The 20,269-nt window shown below is 52.0% G+C and overlaps 1 protein-coding gene across 6 annotated transcripts in view; it reads right to left on the minus strand.

Annotated features, from left to right (window-relative positions):
* Positions 1-20,269, minus strand: part of ASTN2 (astrotactin 2) — a 730,659-nt gene that overhangs the window by 399,270 nt on the left and 311,120 nt on the right. For all 6 annotated transcript variants that reach the window (XM_075905850.1, XM_075905849.1, XM_075905851.1 and 3 more), the window contains 3 exons: positions 6,597-6,681; positions 5,259-5,333; positions 4,607-4,744 (listed from right to left, as the gene is read on the minus strand). In XM_075905850.1, the coding sequence (XP_075761965.1) occupies positions 4,607-4,744; positions 5,259-5,333; positions 6,597-6,681 (298 nt within the window). The remainder of the gene's footprint in view (positions 1-4,606; positions 4,745-5,258; positions 5,334-6,596; positions 6,682-20,269) is intronic.

A 20,269-nucleotide genomic window follows, 5' to 3' on the forward strand; every position in this document is an offset into this window, starting at 1 on the left:
TTGAAGAGATTTACTGCAGCCAAGAGAAAGCCAAGCTTAATAGACTCTGCTTTTATTAAAATAGCTTGGACTAAAATTGGAGGAGAGACACAATATTCTCCCAGCTAGATGGGCTGGGACATATTAAAAACGCACAAACACACTGCATCTTCTTCCGCACTTTTCACCCCTGTACCACAAAGTGCTTGACACAAAGTGGGCAACTCTCACAACAGCCCTGCACGGCTGGGGCATATTATTTTGTAGGAAAAGTGAGTCCAGTAACTCAAGTATAAAATGGGGGAGGAGGGATGCTGCTGGCCCACTAGGAGGACCTGAGGACTGGCAGTGGCCCTAAGTAAATTAAGTTTGAGGCCCCGGACCTAGGTGCTGTAGACATTCTCAGGAAGGATTCTGGCCCACGGACCACCTGGCTCAATGTAAATCTTTCCGCAGACCACCAGTCGCTAATGGAAACTCACCGTTAATGACATAATTATGCCTGAGCCATTTTGCTCGGCTAGGGAGACTGGTTTAATTTAAATTACTAAACAAATTAAGTGCTTTAATTTTCTCATGTTAGTTTATCAAACTTCATTTTAAATAAAATGAAATTCCAATTTGTGTTCAACACAAATGGTCTCAATGTTTTTGTTATGTATGGCAGGGGTGGGGAACCTTTTTTGTGTCAGGGGCCACTGGCCCACAGCAGAATCAGTCAGGGACCACACAAGTGAGAAGCAAAAACACTCCTCCCAAAACCCCCAACCCTCACTGATGTGGGCCCCAATCTAGACACCTCACTCCACGGGCACCCCAGCCCCATGGGGAGAGGGGAAGGGAAGGGACAGGGGGGACTGAGGTTCAGGGCTTCCCACAGGCCAGATTTACTTTTCTGGGATTCCAGAGTTAGTGGATTTTATGGACCCCCTTAGGCTCTGGGGTGGGGGACAAAAATGAGGGGTTCAGTGTGCAGGACAGGGCTGCTAGTGAGTGGGATAGGGCTGGGGTGTGGGATCTGGGAGGGGGGTGGGATGCAGAAGGGGGAGGGTGCAAGGTCTGGGTGGGAGCTAGGGTGTAGAAGCAGGCTGGGAGTATGGTGTCTGGCCAGGAGCAGGGAGATGGGGCAGGAGTGGCTGGGGCTAAAGCTGGAGGGCAGAGTGGCTGAGGGGGTTCTGGGAAATGGGGGGCAGGGTACCCCTAGGAATAGGGCTGGGGTCAAGGTGGCTTGGAGGGGAGGGTTCAGGGAAATGGAGGGGCTGGGGAAAGGGAGGCTGGCCGTGGTGCAGCAAGGTGGGGTTGGGAGGGTAGGTGACCCCGGGGTGTCTAGCACTGCAGGGGATGGGGTTCCGCAGGGGTCCAGTCCATGGTGTCCTCAGGGGCCAAGCCACTGCTCAGCCCCTGTCCTTAGATCGAGCCCCCGTGGTTGCAAAGCCCCGAACAGCCCCGAGCCCCCACCTGCCTCTTGTGTGTGCAGGGTCCTCAGCCCCAGCGTCACCTCCTCTCACTGCTGCTGGGCATGGCGCAGCCCAACCTTCTGCTGGGGAAGGGGGGTGGGGAGGTGCCAACTGCTCACATACAGCAAGAGCCCGCCCCGCCCAGCCCAGCTGAGCACCATGCAGTCCAACCTGCTGCCTGCCCCGCGGGACCAGCTGAGGGATGCACCACTCTTACTACGGTAGCGGCGCTCCTCCACGTGTAGTTCCAGGCCCACACGGGGGTGAGTTTGCTTACTTCACCTCCTTGCCTGCCAACTGGCTCCCCTATGCATGGGGGGCCAAAGGGTGCGAGCTCCCGCTGCGGACCACTTGAGAGGCGGCCATGGACCACTATGATCTGCAGTCTGCCTTTTTTCAGTTTCTCTGTAACACTAGCAACCAAGTGTGCTTTACCAAATACACCTCTTAGCTTTGTTAATAAATTCACCTTCTTAAGACCACGATCTGATTCCTGTGTCCTAGAAGGCTGGAGGTTCTGTGTGCACATGCCTCAGCTATTAAGAAATTACACTTTTTTTCAAGCTCTCTCCACAGGGAAGGTTGAAGAGCTTGAGGGTGCCCCACAGGAAGAAATTCCAAAATGTGTCCTCCTGAGCTCTCAAGGGCTTTTTGCAGTTGGGTGGTGGCAGCGTAGCACCCAAGGTCAGAGAATCTGTGACCTTGGGGAGTTTTCTTAGTGGCAGGGTATTTCAAGGTCTCTTGTGCCCTCCCCCACCTTCCACACTCAAAGTGCCAGAGTGGAAACAGCCTTAACAATGGAGTGTAGACAATGGAGTGTGTGATGTGTCCTGGGTGGAAGCTAGAGGCATATAGATAAGAATTGCAGTCCGTAGGTTTCCGGTATAGGGTGGTGTTTATGTGACCGTTATTTATTTGTATTGTGGAGTCCAAGAACTGGATCTCTTGTGTGGAATGGTCCAGGCTGAGGTTGATAGTGGGGTGGAAATTATTGAAATCCCTGTGGAATTCTTCAAGGGTTTCCTTCCCATGGGTCCATATGATGAAGATGTTGTCAATGTAGTGTAAGTAGATGATGTCACTAGTGTAAGTAGAGGAGAGCTAAAGGACAGGAGTTGAGGAAATGTTGTTCTAGGTCAGCCATAAAAATGTTGGCCTATTGTGAGGCCATAACCCATAGCCGTACCACCGACTTTAAGGTATAAATTGTCCCCAAATGGGAAATGGTTGTGGGCAAGGCAAAGTCACATAGCTCAGCCCCCAGGTGTGCTGTGTCATCATTGGGGATGCCATTCCTGACAGCTTGTTGTCCATCCTCTTGTGGAACCTTGCGGTAGAGAACTTCTACATCCATGGTGACCAGGATGGCATTTTCAGGAAGATTCCCAGAGCTCTATGGTTTCCTCAGGAAGTCAGTGGTGTCTTGGAAAGAGCCAGGAGTGCTGGTAGCAAGGGGTCTGAGGAAAGAGTCCACATAGCCGGATAACCCTGCTGTTAGGGTGACAATGCCTGAGATGATGGGGCATCTGGGTTTTCCAAGTTTTCGGATCTTGGGCAGCAGACAGAATACTCCTGGTCAGGACTCTAGGGGTGGTTCTGGGGCGGTGGGTAGCGTTCTACATGGCTGAGGGGATGGGGCATGTGATGTTGTTTGTTCACAATGTCAGCCTGGGCCCGTTTGCAGAAGCACTCAGTGCAGAAGTCCAGACTGTCATTTCGACTGTCAGGAGGGGTCCACATAGAATTCTCCTTCCTGTAGCACTGGCAGGAGGCATCCTGTGCATCAGTGCAATGTGCAGTGGTGTGTTGGAAATATTCGTTGAGTCTGAGATGGCAAAAACAGGAAAGTCTTTCCAGAAAAAAAAGAACCCAAAGTCTCAGAAAACCAAACTACCTCATTCTAGATCATGGATTGATTTGGGAGACTTACGACGGTTGGGGTAGGGGTACAAGAGAGGGAGCTCACACTCATGTATCTAGGAGGACCACAAGAGGAGTGCCCTGCACCTGGATTAAAGTCATTTAGCTGACAGTTCTCACAGCTCCTCCGAAGCAGCCTCTGAGACCCTGCCCTGTGCTTGATTTCCCCTCTGACTCAGCGTGAACAAGTGATTTGCCCAAGGTACATTAGAGCCACAGAACCCTTCTGCTTCCCATCCCCGACAGCCTTCTCCTTCACCCCGCAGAGGTTCCCATACATCTGGGTCCTGTACTAGACCAGGACCAACCAATCAAAGTCTGGGGAGCATACTGAGCCCTGCCAGGGAAGCCAAACAAAATCCACCAACTCCACAGAGAAGCACAAGAGAAAAATGCAAAAAACAAGTCAAATGAGGTGCACTCTGCTCGTTAGGGACCAGCTGCCTGGCTATGTCCCCCAGCCCACCACCTCCACCTGGAGCCAATGCCTAAAGCTCTAATAGCCAGCTCCCTGGACTCCGCCCTGTTGGCATTTATATGAGTGTTTCTGAAAGATGAATAATCTGTTTGCCAAGTCAAGCAAGCAAATGTTCTGTCCCCACCACTAGATCCTTGCAAAGACCATTCCTCACTTGTGCTTGTCACAGTCACATAAGAGCAAGTGATTCTCACAAGTCACTTCAACTCCCGATACCCCTGTTCCTTATTCTTACTTAATTTGCACCGGTGAACGCTTTGCTGTAAGATATGCCCGGTTTCAACTGGTTTATGAGAATCCATCCAGCTTTTGCACCAGTTTAACTACAAGGACTTACAAAACCCACCTTTTGTGAGAAGCCGAACAATTGTGTGTGCAGCCCAGTGCTCAGCTCAGAAGAACTGACAACCCGACCGCTTCTTTCCCACCGTGCATATCACCTACAGCGTAGGAGCCGCTGTACTGACTCAAGCATGTGCAAAGGTTTTGGAGACGAGCCGAACATGGAAAACACATTCTCCTTCAAGCAACTGAGGCGAGTTGCTTGCTAAAGGCAGGTTGAACACACAAGAACAACGCAGATCCATTGCCAGTCCCTCTCCTCCCCCACACACACCCTATCAGGAAAAATCCTTTTGAAGTACCAAAGCCACATGCAGCCTGCCCCGAAGTCCTTCTGAGGACAGGAAGCTATCGCATCAGAGGGGCACTGCCTCTCGGCTTCTTACAGGAGCTCTGAGATGTGTCAGTGCAAGACAGCTTAATCCCCTACCTGACATCTGCTGGGTCTTCCGTCACCAGGACGTCTGTCTTGCAGCTGGCAAGAGGGTTGATGGAAAGCTCCACCGGTGGCACCACAAAGCTCTTACTGACAGGTAGCCAGAGGCCCTGACCCAGACTGTACGTGGACCTGAGAGAGAGACAAGAGGGCAGTGTAAGTGGAATAAACACAAGGCAAGTGCTAGGTCCCTCTTCCGTATGTGAACAGCTGGAGACTGGTTTGATAGTGGTTGGGTGGACTGTGGAGCCTCTTTGGTACCTTGGTCCAGAAAGCCAACACTGGGGATTGGGGCCAGAACAGGAGACAGCCAGGAGAGGGGCCGAAGGACAAGCCGAACACAAGTGGGTGAACTGGCTCCTCTGAATCTAGAGGACAGAGTGGAGGATCACTGGAAAGCTCATACATCCCTTGGTTGCTTCCTGACCCAGGAGCATGACAAAGGGGACGGTGACCATAGAGTAAAGGAGCTGAGCAGATCTTCCAAACACAATCACTACAAACTGAGCTAGTGGAGCACAGGCAGAAAATCAAGATGACGGCAGGAGCTAGTGACTGCAAAGCCTGCGGGAGTAGTCCCCCAGGCAGAGCCAATGTGTTTGGACAGCCCCTTCCAAAGCGATAGACTGACTAGTCATTAGCTTACCTGAGTATCTTCTCTGGCGCTTGCTCCCCTGTGACCAAGTCGTAGCCCCTTTCCAACGTCGTGTAGGGCCAAGGCCTGAGAGGGGAAGAGAGCGCAGCGTGTCTGTCAGCAAGGGACACACGGGGACAAGCTCACTTATCCAGGCCAACAGGTGGGCCTAGAGCCAACTGTACAAATCAGGAATGTGTAGACAGGGAGGCAAGAAAGGGGAGCTGGGACAAAGGTAAAACTCTGTTTCCCTATCTAGAAGTCAATGATCCATAGCTCTTGTCACAGGGGCCCTGACCCTCTGAGGGGCCACATTAGCTGTGACAGACTCTGTCGAAGAGAATGAACCGAGTCACAGCCAACTGTGGCCAGGCAGCAGTTAATGGGCTGAGGCGCACCTGGGCTCAGTAAAGGGTTACAAGGGCTCAGTCAGGAAGGTTCTGGAAGCTTCTCAGGGGAACTGATTAGGGTGTCTGAGGAAAGGTGTTTCGAAAGGGGGGTGCCATTAGTGCCAAGTCCTGCTGGAGACCTGGTCTCGGTTAAAGGGCCTTGCCAGACAGCAGCAGGAGATCCAGATCTGGAGAAGAGTGGCAAAGGTTCAATCTCTGGGGGTGTGTCTAGACTACAGGGTTTTGTCGACAAACGTGGACTTTTGTCCACAAAACTATACCTGCGCAGCCGCTGAGCTCTGTCGACATAACGTCGACAAAACTCAGTAGTTTTGTTGACATATGTAAACCTCATTCCATGAGGATTAACGCCTTTTATCGACAGAGTTCTGTCTATAGAAGGAGTTATTGCATCTACACTGTCCGTTGCGTCTACACTCTCATGTCGACAAAACGGCTTGCTTTGCCCACAGAACTGGATGTAGTCTAGACGCTCTTTGTTGACAGAAGCTTTGTTGACAGTATCTGTCGACAAAACCCTGTTGTCTAGACTTACCCTGGGTGCCCCTGAGCCCAGAGAAGGAGGATCCCTTCCCCCACTGATGGCAAGAGGCCAAGCTCCAGAAATGGGTCTCCATTTGAGAGGGCCTGATCAGTAAGGACAGAGGACGCTGATGGGCAGGCCAGGCAAACAGATTATGGTTCATTTGCCACTCCCCCAGCTAGGATGCTGGCTTGCTTGCCTCCCACATTCAGCCATTAGTTAAACAAACTAGATCCCTGAAGAGGGCTGGTCTCTGCATGAAAGCAAACTCTGAAACACTGAACTCGCTAAAAGCCCATTAGGGGAAACTGAGGCAGTGTGCTAACCATGGATCTGCACTGGCACGTGGGGTGACATGCCAGCCTGGACCCAAGGGGCTCTCTAGAGGCGAGTGTCAACCTTAACAGCACCACTCACCCTTCACTGTGTCCCCAGTCACTGCGCACGCACAGATGCCGATGCACTGGGTCAGGGGCGTAGCCTTCATGACAGCTGCACTCACCTAAAAGGGGAAGGAGAGAGATTCAACCTCTGTCTGCAGAGAACACAAGGAGTCCCTCTGTGTGGCTCTCCCATGCCACCATCCCTCCCCTGCGCACAACTGTGGGGTTCCCTGGATCTGAGCGCACTTTGGAATCTATCTAGGTGCCAGGCCGATGAGCGTGGGAGAGAGACCCCGTGCAGCATGCAGCTCCCCCAGAGAGCGCCCTCCTGTCAGCTCCTGTTTACATGGAGCTGCAGCACAACACAGCTGAGCATGAAACAAAAGGGAGGGGAGACATAACAGCTGATGGCATGGCCAGTCCTGATCATTCTTCAGCCTGCTCCATCAGCAGCATCACAGATCCAGTCCCGGAAGACACTGGGATCCCTGGGAACGGAGGGGGCCCAGAACCTCGCAAGCGCTAGGCTCACATCTCCCTGCTACAGGCGTGTCAGGCACAGCCGGATTCACTGGCTTCTGCCAATGCAGCAGCCAGGCGCTCCAGGGGTGGCGCAGGTTCAGGGAGCAGAGCAGAATGAAATGCTCCTCCCAATGGGTAAAGCCCCAGCCCCTTAAGCAGGCAAAATCTCTTCCCCTAGGGAAGCCCCATCCCCCATGGCATTCTTGGCCCAGTCAGCCAGCTGTAACTGGATGCCAATTAGGGTCACACACATGTGAGTGCTAGGGATGGGTCAGTGACCGATCCCGTTCACAATAAAGACCAGCATCCCTCCCACAGGTGCAAATGGCCTCTCGTCCCCTTCTGATCTGGGCTGGAGTCACACTAGGTCAAGGCCCCGCTTATCTTATCATGAGCCCCTCTTGGCAAGCAGCAATCCTGAGCCACCTCTCCGTCTCCCAATCTCCTGGGCTGTGGCTTCTTTCTAATATACATTCTTGGGACATCCGTCTGTCATTGAAAGGCCCAGCACGATGCACCATTGCAGCCAGCTGTCCTGGTTCTTGCCCAGTTTTCCAACTCACAGGAAGGGCACACAAAGGCAGCAAGCATTTGTTTTCATCTACTGCCCTAGTCTCCTCTCCTTCCTGCAGCCAAGCTCTCTCTGCCCCCTCATCCAACACGGAAGCTCTCGGTCTCTGATTTCCCCTGTCCCATTCCCCTCCCAGAAGCATTAGAGGAGGCGTCATGATTTTTCCACACCAGAGACCTAACTACACTTGGCCCAGATTGATTCTTTGTTTGGTAGAAACACACATCCCGGAGCGAGAGATGGCAGAATAAAAGATTAATTGGATTTGCACAGAGTCACTCTTAAAAGCTTCTGTTGATTTTTCCCCCCAACCCCAACCCTTTCTTTCCCCTTCAACTCCTGCCTTCACTCGACAGAGCATCCGACCAAGGTTTAAACACAGGCAGAGCATGTGGGGCTGGAGGGATAGTTCAAAGCCACCTCTCCCCTTGCTTTGCCTGCCTACACCGTGCTTTGGCTGGAAGGGAGGAAAGTAGTAGTGGGAAAGGGTGTGGATCCCTGAGGCAAAGATAACAAGGCTGACGAATGACCATGCTTCCGCGGGGCCCTGCGAAAGGCCTCCGAATGTCTTAGGGGGGTTGGGGTAAGCACTCTGCTGGTGGAGGGAAGGAAACGGGTTCAGCTGCAAAGACTGTGAGAAGTCTGCAAAGGGGACAAGACGAAGCAGACAGCTAATGATGTGCTAAAATGCAACAGCACCTTCATGAAATATTCACTGCTTTAAATGCGTCTAATATTAAAGATTAAATGTCCCGGGATTTGTCCTGGCGACTCCAGAGATCTGATTTATGACCTGCCAGAAGCTGCTAGCTTCATGATTCATAACGAGCGGCGGAAGCCCAAGGGAAAGGGCTGGGGAAGAGGGTTGGCTGTGGCGTCTCCTGCAGGAGTTCAGCTCCCAAGGACGAGCTTGCCCGCCCCTGGACACAGTGGACGGGGTTTTCTTCTCGTCTACCATCGATCGAAACCCGGCTGTTTTGCCGAGAGTGCTTAGTATGCAAGTTTTCTCAGCTGCTGCGTGGCTCATTAGTTCCTGACGCTTATTACATAACAAATATGTGTTCTGCAAATGAGCGGCATCTCAAAGTGCTTGCAAAGCAGAGCTGGGGGGCGCTGGCATGTCGGCCACTTCTCCATCTTCAGCTCCTGCCCCTGGAATTACTCGAGCCGTAGGCTGGCGCACACTCGCTGAGGTGTCCTCTGAGGAGCCATCGGGTCGAAATGAGCCTGTATTCTGGAGATGGGGGGGAGGCAGCTGCGAGTGGTGCTTTTGATTAAAGTGGAGGCCACAGCAGCAGAGGGGTTTGTTTTGTCCTCCACTTTGCTGATTATTTGCCACAGCCGACAGAAGCACTGACTGTATTGACTCCATTCCCTCAATTCCAACAGAGGGAGGATGTGCTGAAGGGTTTCCTGGAAGGTTTATTTCAGCAAAGTAAAGGAGCAGGTGATACTGCCAGCTTCCCTTCCCCCTGGGATATTAACTCCATTCCACAGAGCCGAGATGCACTGGCCAACGAGGGAGACCCCCTGGCCAGGAATCAGGTGACCACGGTCTATGCATCTGGCTTGCTGCAAGGCCTGAGAAGGAATTTTCAAACACTCTGGCTTTCAAATAGGGATGTTACGTTTTGATTGATCAGCTAATTGAGCAGTCGATGGAATTTCTATCGACGACTCAATTAGTCAGGAAGGAGGGTGCTTGCCACCCTGCTTCGCCTTTGCCGTTGAAATGTACTAGAGCCACCCGCAGACAAAACTTCTGTCGACAAAACCCTGTAGTCTAGATATACCCTTGGTGCCTCTGATACAGAGACATCAAGCGGAGGGGAACTGACTATTCAAATAGCGACCTGATGACCCAATAAGCCTAGTCACTTACATCCCTAGTTCTAAACTCCAAGGGCACGACTACACAGCAGGGCAAAGGTCGGAATAAGCTATGTTAATTGTGTAGCTTAAGTCAAACTAGTGTAACTTGGCTTTTGGTGCTGTCTACACAGCAGGCAGTCGAAGGAAGAGCACTCTTCCTTCAATGTCCCTTACTCCTCATGAAATGAGGGTTCCCATGGGGCAGAGTAAGAAATCCTCCAGCTCGACATTATTTCAAAATAAAGGCATGTCGTGTAGACGTGCACTGTGTTATTTTGGAATAACGTCAGTCATCAGCAATAACGCTGCTGTGTAGATGTACCCTCCGTGTCACAATGGCAGGAGCTGCTGGCAGTCAGGTCACTCACCTCTCCAGGCGGGAGTTACGAATAGGGATGTTCGATATCGGGTAACTGAATAGTGGTGTAATCATATGAATTCTTATTCATTACACGACTATTCAATAGTCCCCAGGGGTGGGGGTGGGGGTGGGGCTGGCAGCCAGTGTGCTCCCTGTCCTGCTCCTGGGAAGCCTCCTGCCACCCCACGCTGCTGCCTCTATATCAGAGACAGCAGCGTGGGGCCCCAGGCGTGAACCAATCTGCTGGCCTTTAAAAACCAGCTCCCCATGCAGACTGGCTGCCTGCCGCCCCATGATGCTGCCTCTGCTACAGAGGCAGCAGCACAGGGTGGCAGCAACTCCTGTACGTGGGGGAAGGGGGGGAGTCTGAGCTCCCCATGGACTGAGGCTGCTCCGCCACCCATCAACAAATATTTGTCACCTGAAGAAGCGGATCGTGGTCACGAAAGCTCATGGAATTATTTATATATTGTTGTTAATCTCTAAGGCGCTACAGGACCATTGTTGTTTTTTAAGATTTTTCAGATACAGACTAAACCAAACACCCCTCTGAGCCTATTCTAAGGGTAAGGACATGCCTTGCCCAGGAAACAGTATCCAGTCAGTCACTATGGGTATGTCTACACTACAAAGTTAATTCGAACTAACAGACGTTAGTTTAACTTTGATAGGCGCTACACAGGCAAACCGCTAGTTCGAACTTAATTCGAATGAACAGAGCGCTTAATAGTTGGAATTAAGTAGTTTGAATTAAGGGCTGTGTAGCCACTTAATTTGAACTAGTGGGAAGCTAGCCCTTCCCAGCTTGCCCTGGTGGCCACTCTGGGCACCACCAGGGAAACTTGTCTGCCCCCCTCCCAGCCCCAGAGCCCTTAAAGGGGCACAGGCTGGCTATGGTGCCCGTGCCAGGTGCAAGCCTGCCAGCACCCAGCCAGCAGACCCTGCACCTGGCACGGCAAGAGCCAGCCAACCGCTGCCACCCAGCCCTCCGCCTCTTCCCGGGACCAGACTGGCGGCTCCCAGGAGCCTGCCCGGGGCCGCAAGAGGTGGGCGCCCACCTGGTTTAGTGCGGACATTGTGGACCTCATTGAGGTTTGGGGGGAAGCCTCCAATGTCCATGACCTCCGCATAAGGCACAGGAAAGTGGCTGTCTAGGGCAGGATAGCTGCCAGCCTGGCCACCCACGAGCAGATTTGCATGAAAATCAAGGTGGTCCAGTGAGTTAAGGATGGCCGGAAGCAGTGCCGGCAGGGCATCAGGTTAGGACTTAGAGCGTGGAGCTGCTGCCTCAGGCTAGCCGAGGGCTGTGCTTAAAGGGACCCGACCCCCACCCCGGACAGACAGTTCTCAGGGGTTCCCCATTGGCTTGTCTAACTCGATGAGGGACAGCAAAGCAGTCCTGGCTTGGAGTGGCCTGAATGCCCACACTTGGCACATCACAGCACTCGGCTATCAGCCTGGCTGCATTTGCCGCAGGCTGCCATCCGGGGGGGAGGGGGTCAATCGGGGGGCTGCAGGAGAGCTTCCACCCCGAGGAGCCCATAGAGCCACCCCAGTCCTCCCCATCGGGGGCTCGTGCCCTATTCCTCCCTCACCTCCTTCCACTTACCCCTTCCTAGCCCCCCTTCCTAATGTACAAAATAAAGGACACGTGTGTTCAAAAAGAGAAACTCTATTGAAGAAAACTCGGGGACACTGAGAAAAGGAGGTGGGAGAGGGGAAGAGAGAGGGTGGGAGAGGGAAGGGGGAAACCTGGGAGGAGGGAGCTGGAAGGGGGAAGCCAGGGGAAGAAGGAGGAGGGGAAGTATCAAACTATGGTACACCATATCTTCAGTACTGTGTACAGATGTGATCTCCTCACCCCAGAAAAGATATTTTGGCCTTGGAAAAGGTTCAGAAAAGGGCAACTAACATGATCAGGGGTTGGGAACAGGTCCCAGATGAAGAGAGGCTACAGAGACTGGGACTGTTCAGCTTAGACAAGAGGAGATGGAGGGGGGACAGGATAGAGGTCTCTAAAAGCAGGGGTTGGGTGGAGAGGGTGCATTCAGAAAAGTTCTTCATGAGTTCCCCTAAAGAAGGACTAGAGGACACCAAAGGAAAGGAATGGGTAGCAGGCTTGAAACTAGTAAGAGAAAGTTGTTCTTCTTCACAAAGCAAATAGTTAACCTGTGGAACACCTTGCTGCAGGAGGCTGTGAAGGCTACAACTAGAACAGAGTTTAAAGGGAAGTGAGATCAAGTCATTGAGGTTGGGTCCATGGAGTAGTCTTAGCCAGGGGGTAGGAGTGGTGTCCCTGTCCAAAGTTTGTGGAAGGCTGGAGAGGGATGGCACGAGACAAATGGCTTGGTCACTGTCTTCGGTCCATCCCCTCCAGGGTCCCTAGGGTTGGCCGCTGTCGGCAGACAGGCTACTGGGCTAGATGGACCTTTGGTCTGACCCAGGACGGCCATTGTAAGCTCAGGGCTCAGGGTCGGGGGTCTCAGTGGACCCCCTTGATTTTCATGCACACCTGCTCCTGGGTGGCCAGGCTGGCAGCTCTCCTGCCCTAGACGGCCACTTTCCTGTGCCTAGTGCGGAGATCGTGGACGAGGTCCACGATGTCCGCACTAGCCCAGGAAGGTGCCTGCCTCTTGCGGTCCAGGGCAAGCTCCCGGGAGCTGCCAGCCTGGTCCCGGGAAGAGGGGGTGGGCTGGGGGACATCGGGTGGGTGGCTCGAGCCGTGCCAGGTGCAGGGTCTGCTGGCTGGGTGCTGGCAGGCTTGCACCTGGCACGGGCACCGTAGCCAGCCTGTGCCCCTTTAAGGGGTCTGGGGCCGGGAAGGGGGCATAGAGTTTCCCTGGTGTTGGCCAGAGTGGCCACCAGGGAAACCTGGGGAGGGCTAGCCTCCCACTAGTTCGAATTAAGGGGCTACACACCCCTTAATTCGAACTAGCTAGTTGGAACTAGGCTTAATCCTCGTAAAATGAGGTTTACCTAGTTCGAACAAAGCGCTCCGCTAGTTCGATTCAAATTCGAACTAGCGGAGCGCTAGTGTAGCGCCTATGAAAGTTAGTTCGAACTAACGTCCGCTAGTTCAAACTAACTTTGTAGTGTAGACATACCCTCGTTCTCAGGGCTTTGGCTTTATTTCTTACAAATAAAGCTGGCAACCCAAATTCCAGCATCAAGCCTGCCCCTTCCCTGAGCCTCCCTACTTCTGAAAGCTCTTCCCCAGTGCTCTCTGAGGCCACCTGCCTGGTGGTTCATCCGCTGGTCCACGGCCTGCAACACAAACCAACCTGCTTGCTGCAACTCTGCTCTCATGGGCCTGCTTTGGGAAAGCTGCTAATGGGCCGCTTCACTTTGTTTATCTAAAGGCACCGTAGCCACGGAGCCTCACAACTCCCAAAGGCTCCAGGTCGCTGTTTCCAGCCACAGGGAGCCACGGGGAGCCACGGGAAGCAGCGTGGCCCAGATCGCTGCCTCATGCAGCTCCTCTTGGCTGGAAATGGCAAACCAGAGCCAATGGCAGCCGTGAGGCTCCGTGGCTACAGAGACTTTCAATAAACAAAGCAGCACCCCGTAGCCCACTTCGGGAAACACTGCTCTACCAGGAAACACATCGGTTACAAAACACACTCGGGGCAAAGGATGGTGACCCCACATGTTGTATCAAAAGTTCTACACACATGGAAATAATAATATCCCAAATCCCAGCCTCTAGCTCTAAGGGTACGTCTAGACTACATGGCTCCGTCGACGGAGATTAAATAATCCCCGCTTCATTAAAGTAAACATGGCCGCCGTGCTGTACTGACGATCAGCTGATCCGGCACAGCGTGACAGTCTAGACATGGATCTGTCGGCTGAGGAAGCCTTTCTCGACCGGTCCTGTAAACCTCGTTTCACGTCGACGGAGCCATGTAGTCTAGACATACCCTAAGAGATCTGGGATGTGCGTGAGGGGGTGTCTCTTTTATAGATGTAAAGTGGCAAATTATTTTATCCCAACCCCTAAATCCAGCGACTCTTCCCTCTAAAATTTTGTCTGCTTTCCCAAAGTAGCATTGTCAGGAGGGGCTGCGGAGCAGAGATCTGTCCAGACTCTCCCCCCCCCCCCCCCCCGCCACCTGCAGAAGAGTAATCCAGTTAGCCCTGATTAGGGAGAGCAGCTGACTTGCTGTGATGAGTCTTTTAATCCCCAACCACAAACAGAAGGCTCCAAAAATCTATTTTCTTTCCCGATCATTTTTTCTCTCTTTGCTCATCGTTTCCAATTGAGGGGGCAAAGCAATGCCACTCTGGTCTGCACGTCGAGGAGATGTAGATGCAGCGGGGGCGAGGGAAGAATTCTTCCGCTGCCCTGCTAGCACAGAGCAGAGAGGTGGGGGGATTATCGCCACAGGTGGAAAACCTCCTTTCATCACTGCAGGAAGCAGCTACCCTATGGTGCTACAGCCACACTGCTGTGCCATCTGTTGTGTGGCCATGCCATAAAAACCTTCTTACACGAGAAGTTCCCCCGCCTCCCACCAATGTCCCTCGTCAGCCCTGCTCCCTCAACGACCTCCCGCAGCCAGCCCAGCAGCCCCCGTCCAGCCCTGCTTCCCGCAGCTGGTTCTCCCGTCCTCTTCCTCCTGTTCTCCCCTGGCCAGCCCTCCCGCCCCCCGTCCAGCCCTGGTTCCTCCACCTGCCCTCCCCGATTTCTGTTGGACAGCCCCACTGCCTCCAACCCTGCTTCTGCCACCTGCCCGCCTGCCACCCCCCCATCCCCGCGGGACAGCCCCGCTACCCCCAACCTTGCTTCCGCCCCCCACCAGCCTCTCCATCTCCGCAGGACAGTCCCGCTGCCCCCAACCCTGCTTCCACTCTGCTGGTCCCCTCCCCCCATCTGTGCGGGACAGCCCCGTTGCCTCCAACCCTGCTTCTGCCGCCCACCCACCCGGATCTCCATGGGACAGCGCAGCTGCCTCCAACCCTGCTTCTGCCGCCCGCTCACCCGTTCCCCCCCATCTCTGCGGGACAGCCCCATTGCCTCCAACCCTGCTTCCACCGCCTGCTGCCCACCCACCTGGATCTCTATGGGACAGTCCTGCTACCCCTAACCCTGCTTCCACCAACCCGCCTGCCCTGATCTTCGCGGGACAGCCCTGCTGGCCCCAACCCTTATTCCCGGCAGCCAGTTCTCCCTTCCCCTCGCTGCCACCTCCTCCCAGTCCACCCCACTCTGCTCCCCTACCGGCAGCCACACTGAGGCCCGGTATTTTTTTCCCGCCGCGGCCCCTAGTTTGAGAAACATTGCTATATGGCCTGAACCAGTGTTCAACTGCCCGTACAGTGAGAACATTTCCCCTGAACTCCCCTTGCTACAGACTAAGCCCAGAGCTTCTCATCCTACCTTTGGTGGCCAAGGAGAGTGACTGATCGTTGATCTCACTACAACCACCTTTTGCCTAACTGAAGACTTATCAGCCCCCCAACCCAGCATCTGCTCTCCAGACTAAGCACACTGAGCTCGTCCAACCTTTCCTCATGGCCCAGCTCTTCCGCACTCAATCCAGATCCTGTCGCTGTTGTTGCTTTCCCCTGGGGTTTCTCCAGTCTACTTGCAGCTTTTGTACAGTGTGGTGCCGCAGCACTTCACCTGAGGTGCGCCACCTCGCTTGCTGGCCCGTGGCTCCTTCCCAGGATCTTGTCCCAATTTCCCCTTCTATGCCTCCCTCTCTCTGCCTGGCTTGATAGCCCACATTTGCATTCACACCCACTCCCTCTCTCTTCAGGGGTGTCTTTTCCAGCCAATGACCTTGGATGCTTGAGGCAACACTTTACTCCTGTCCTTGGCTCTGTGGGTCAGCACCAGGTTGGGCATGGGGGGGAGGGGTGGATATCCAAAAAGAAAAGGCTTCAACATGTGCAGATGGACAAAGCATCAGCCTTGGCCAAGCATTTTGCACAGCCAATGAGCCAGCGGGAAAGCAGGCCTGGAAATAACATCAGCCACGTCCCTGCAGCTCTCCATCCCCACCCTATGCCAGCCAGCCCAGCTGTGTTTCCCCCATCACATGCAGGGCCAAGAGGAGACAGCACCATGTCTGTGTGTCATCCACAGACATCTTCAACACAACCGCCTCCTACACTGCCTCTTGCTCTCCCTGGCTGCCTGTCTCTCCTGAAGAGGGGGAAGGGGGTGTCCCTGAGAGAGAAAGCCCCATTTGTAATTGGTGGCCCAAGGTCAAGCAGTATTTAACGCACAGAAGGACCCTTTCAGTGCCCCCATTTTACAGAGAGAGCACGGCTGACTGCCCCCAGTGTTCGCTCCATTGCCTGCACAAGCACGGGCACAGTGCCCTTCTTTTCTGGGTGAGCTGCCTTTAACAACAGCGACAGGATCTGGATTGAGTGCGGCAGCCACTTTCTGTGCTCGCATTGAATGGAGCGCCGCGGCGCCAGTCGCTCTCGGAGAAGGCTCTTTGTTATGGCACGTGAAGGGGATCTTGGGTGCACACAGGACTGGTGCCCCGTCCCCTCGGCTGGCTGTGTGCATGGTGCTGACACAGAGGAACTGGGCCTACTTGACTATGGAAGCCTGGGGCTCTGATCCTCCCCCCCTTATGGAAATGATTTAGATATGGGCATAGAAAGGACACTTATTAAGTTTGCAGTTGGTATCAAGCTGGGAGGGGTTGCAAGCGCTTTGGAGGATAGAGTCATCATTCAAAATGATCTGGACAAACGAGAGAAATGGTCTGAGGTAAACAGGATGAAGTTTAATAAGGACAAATGAAAGTGCTCCACTTAGGAAGGAACAATCAGTTTCACACATACAGAACGGGAAGTGATTGTCTAGGAAGGAGTACAAGGAAAGGGATCTAGTGTGCACTGTTGCAAAGAAAGCCAACATGATTCTGAGATGCATTAACAGGAGTATTGTGAGCAAGACACGAGAAGTCATTCTTCCGCTCTGCTCTGCGCTGATTAGGCCTCAGTTGGAGTATTGTGTCCAGTTCTGGGCACCGCATTTCAATAAAGATGTGGAGAAATTGGAGAAGTCCAGAGATGAGCAACAAAAATGATTAAAGGCCTAGAAAACATAAGCTATGAGGGAGACTGAAAGAATTGGGCTTGTTTAGTTTAGAAAAGAGAAGACTGAGGGAGGACATGATAGTGGTTTTCAAGCATCCAAAAGGGTGTTAAAAGGAGGAGGGAGAAAAATTATTCTCCTTGGCGTCTGATGATAGGCCAAGAAGCAATGGGCTTAAATTGCAGTAAGAGAGGTTTAGGCTGGACATTAGGAAAAACTTCCTGACTGTAATGGTAGTTAAAAACTGGAATAAATTGACTAGGGAGGCTGTGGAATCTCCATCACTGGAGCTATTTAAGAGCAGGTTGGATAGACATCCATCAGGGATGATCTGGATGGTACTTGGTCCTGCCATGAGGGCAGGGTACTGAACTTGATGATTTCTCGAGGTCCCTTCCAGTTCTAGTAGTCTATGATTCTATGATTCTGAGAATATTAACAATTCCATGATCAAACCTGCATATGGCAGAAAATGAGAAAGCAAAGGCAGCCCAGATAACCTTAACTCTGCCCCTTTGTGTTTCATGCATTTTTATTATATCACTTAAGCCTGAAGCTAAATTAGCATGGAAATTAATTGCTGCATGTGCCAAGGTGCAAATAAATCAAGCTGTGCTGATGGATGGATGAAAAGAAATCAGATATTACATGGATGCTACTGAACACATTATAAATACACAGATCTTAGTGAGAATAGACTCATCACATATACGTCTAAGTGAACAAAGAGGCTGGCTCGTTATAACAATGAAAATAGTTAATGTATATGAGAAAAAACAAGCATTGTTAGGGTATGTCTACACTAGCCACCCTAGTTCGAACTAAGGTGGCTAATGTAGTCATTCAAACTTGCATGAAGCCCAGGATTAAAATGTTCCTAATTCAGACTACTGTTACTCCTCATTGCAGGAGAAGTAACGGTAGTCCGAATTAGGAGCTATAGTTCAAACTACCTAGCCTGTGCTGCATGTAGCCATGGGCAGGGAGACTGAACTACCGGGCATTTAAAAATGGAGGCACCCAGGAACATGCAAATAAAGCCAGGGATATTTTAATCCCGGGCATCATTTGCAAGTTTGAATGACTACATTAGCCACCCTCAATCGAGCTAGGGTGGCTAGTGTAGACATACCCTTAGATACTTCAGAAAAACTGCATTATATTAAATTGCATTGTGTGGGATCAAAGGGCAGTTTTAGTACGTACAACAAATACGTCTATACTGCTTCCTCCTTGCGTAAAAGCCTATGCAAATGGATTAGCCTATTACCGCACTTCATTTGCATAATTAATTAGGGGCCTCATAAAAATAAGGAAGAACGGCTCTTGTGCAACAAGAGGGTTTTGCACAAAAAGGAGCCATCTACACAGCTCCTTTTTGCGCAAAAGCCTCTTGCGCAAAAACGGCCCCTAATTAGTTATGCAAATGAAGCACAGCAATATGCTAATCTGTGCCTCATTTGCATATGCTTTTGCACAAGAAGGAAGCCGTATAAAAGTTTTCCGTTAAAAGTATTTTCGGAACAGAGCGTCTAGATTGGCATGGACGCTTTTCTGCAAAAGCACTTTTTTTGGAAAAGTGTCCATGCCAATCTATATGCGCTTTTCTGCAAAAAAGCCCCGATCGCCATTTTCGCAATCGGGGCTTTTTTGCGGAAAACAAATCAGAGCTGTCTACACTGGCCCTTTTGTGTAAAAGCTTTGTGCAAAAGGGACTTTTGCCTGAACGGGAGCAGAATAGTATTTCCGCAAGAAACACTGATTTCTTGCAGTAGGAAGTCAGTGCTTTTGCGGAAATTCAAGCAGCCAGTGTAGACAGCTGGCAAGTTTTTCCGGAAAAGCGGCTGATTTTCCGGAAAAACTGGCCAGTCTAGACACAGCCTAAGGGTGCTTGCTTGTTTAATAGGATATATTTAAAAATGTCTTTTCTGAGCTTCCTGCAGGCAAGCCCCCACTGGGCTGGAAATAACATATGGCCATGGCAAAGCAAACTGTTTGGATGACATTGGAAACCAATTTCACTGCCAATTATTAAAAGGGGCCTCAACACCGCCTGTTTTGTTTTTTTAATCTTCAATCAAATCTGCTCACAGCTGTGTTGATACCATCAGCTCTAGAGATGATACAATTTAGATGTCTGATTTGTGAGGGCAAAATCCCATGTGCCCCTGATAGCCCAGGTTGCTTTCCATCTCGTGCATACCATTGCACTGGTAAGTCTACCAGCACACGCAATTAAAACATTTCAGCATTTGGTCCAACAGGACCAGTTTTCCAGCAGCCTCCTAAGCTTTGCCTGCAACGTGCGGGAGTGAATTAGTTGTGTGCACACAAAGCAGGCCACTGTGCACACAGATCAGTATTGGAGTATGCCACAGAGAAGGGAGAAAAGACACCCTTGTATGTGTAACCAGCGCAAACAAGGGAAGCTAGTGAAAGACAGCCCCTCGCTGGTGTTATGAGGAGGCAGCATATTGTGTGGTACAAGCAGCAGCTTTGTTATGTGCACACAAAGCTTTGAGAGAGAGAGAGATGGCAGAGTAAGCGCCAAATCTCAGCACAAACCCCTCCCGATCCTTAGTTTGCAATGGGCGGCAGTTCTGTCCGAAGCACGGTGTGATTGGTCCCTTGCTGAGAATGTCTGTAGCCAGCCTTGCCAATAGAGAGCTGCTCTCACTCGTGTAAATCTCACAGCAGGACGAACGGACAGCACTGGCCTCCCGACAAAGGGGCCTGATTTTTTTTTGGTTAAGCCCTATTGGAGTGTTACAGGCAGCCCCAAGGCCAGCCAGCACTTCAGAGCTACACAGCGCCCAGGGATCCCTTTGAGAAACAGTCTGAGTCCTGCTGCAGCTGTGCCACATGGCATTTGCCCAGAGAAAGAGAAGGCAAACCCCTCCCACCGCCTCCCAAAGTCAGCTGGATCATAGGAATCACATCTCCTATAAAACCTAGGGCACCCTCGTGCTTGGGAGCAGAAGACTGATTTGAATCATTTGTTCTGAGGTTCAACAAGCACAAGTGTAGAGTCCTGCACTTGGGACTGAAGAATCCTAAGCACTGCTACAGGCTGGGGACCGAATGGCTAAGCAGCAGGTCAGCAGAAAAGGACCTGGGGGTTACAGTGGATGAGAAGCTGGATATGAGTCAACAGTGTGCCCTTGTAGCCAAGAAGGCTAATAGCATATTAGGTTGCATTAAGAGGAGCATTGCCAGCAGATCCAGAGATGTGATTATTCCTCTTTATTCAGCTCTGGTGAGGCCACATCTGGAGTATTGTGTCCAGTTCTGGGTTCCCGATTACAGGAAGGATGTGGA

This window comes from Pelodiscus sinensis, chromosome 22 (genome assembly GCF_049634645.1).
Source record: "Pelodiscus sinensis isolate JC-2024 chromosome 22, ASM4963464v1, whole genome shotgun sequence".
NCBI lineage: Eukaryota > Metazoa > Chordata > Testudines > Trionychidae > Pelodiscus > Pelodiscus sinensis.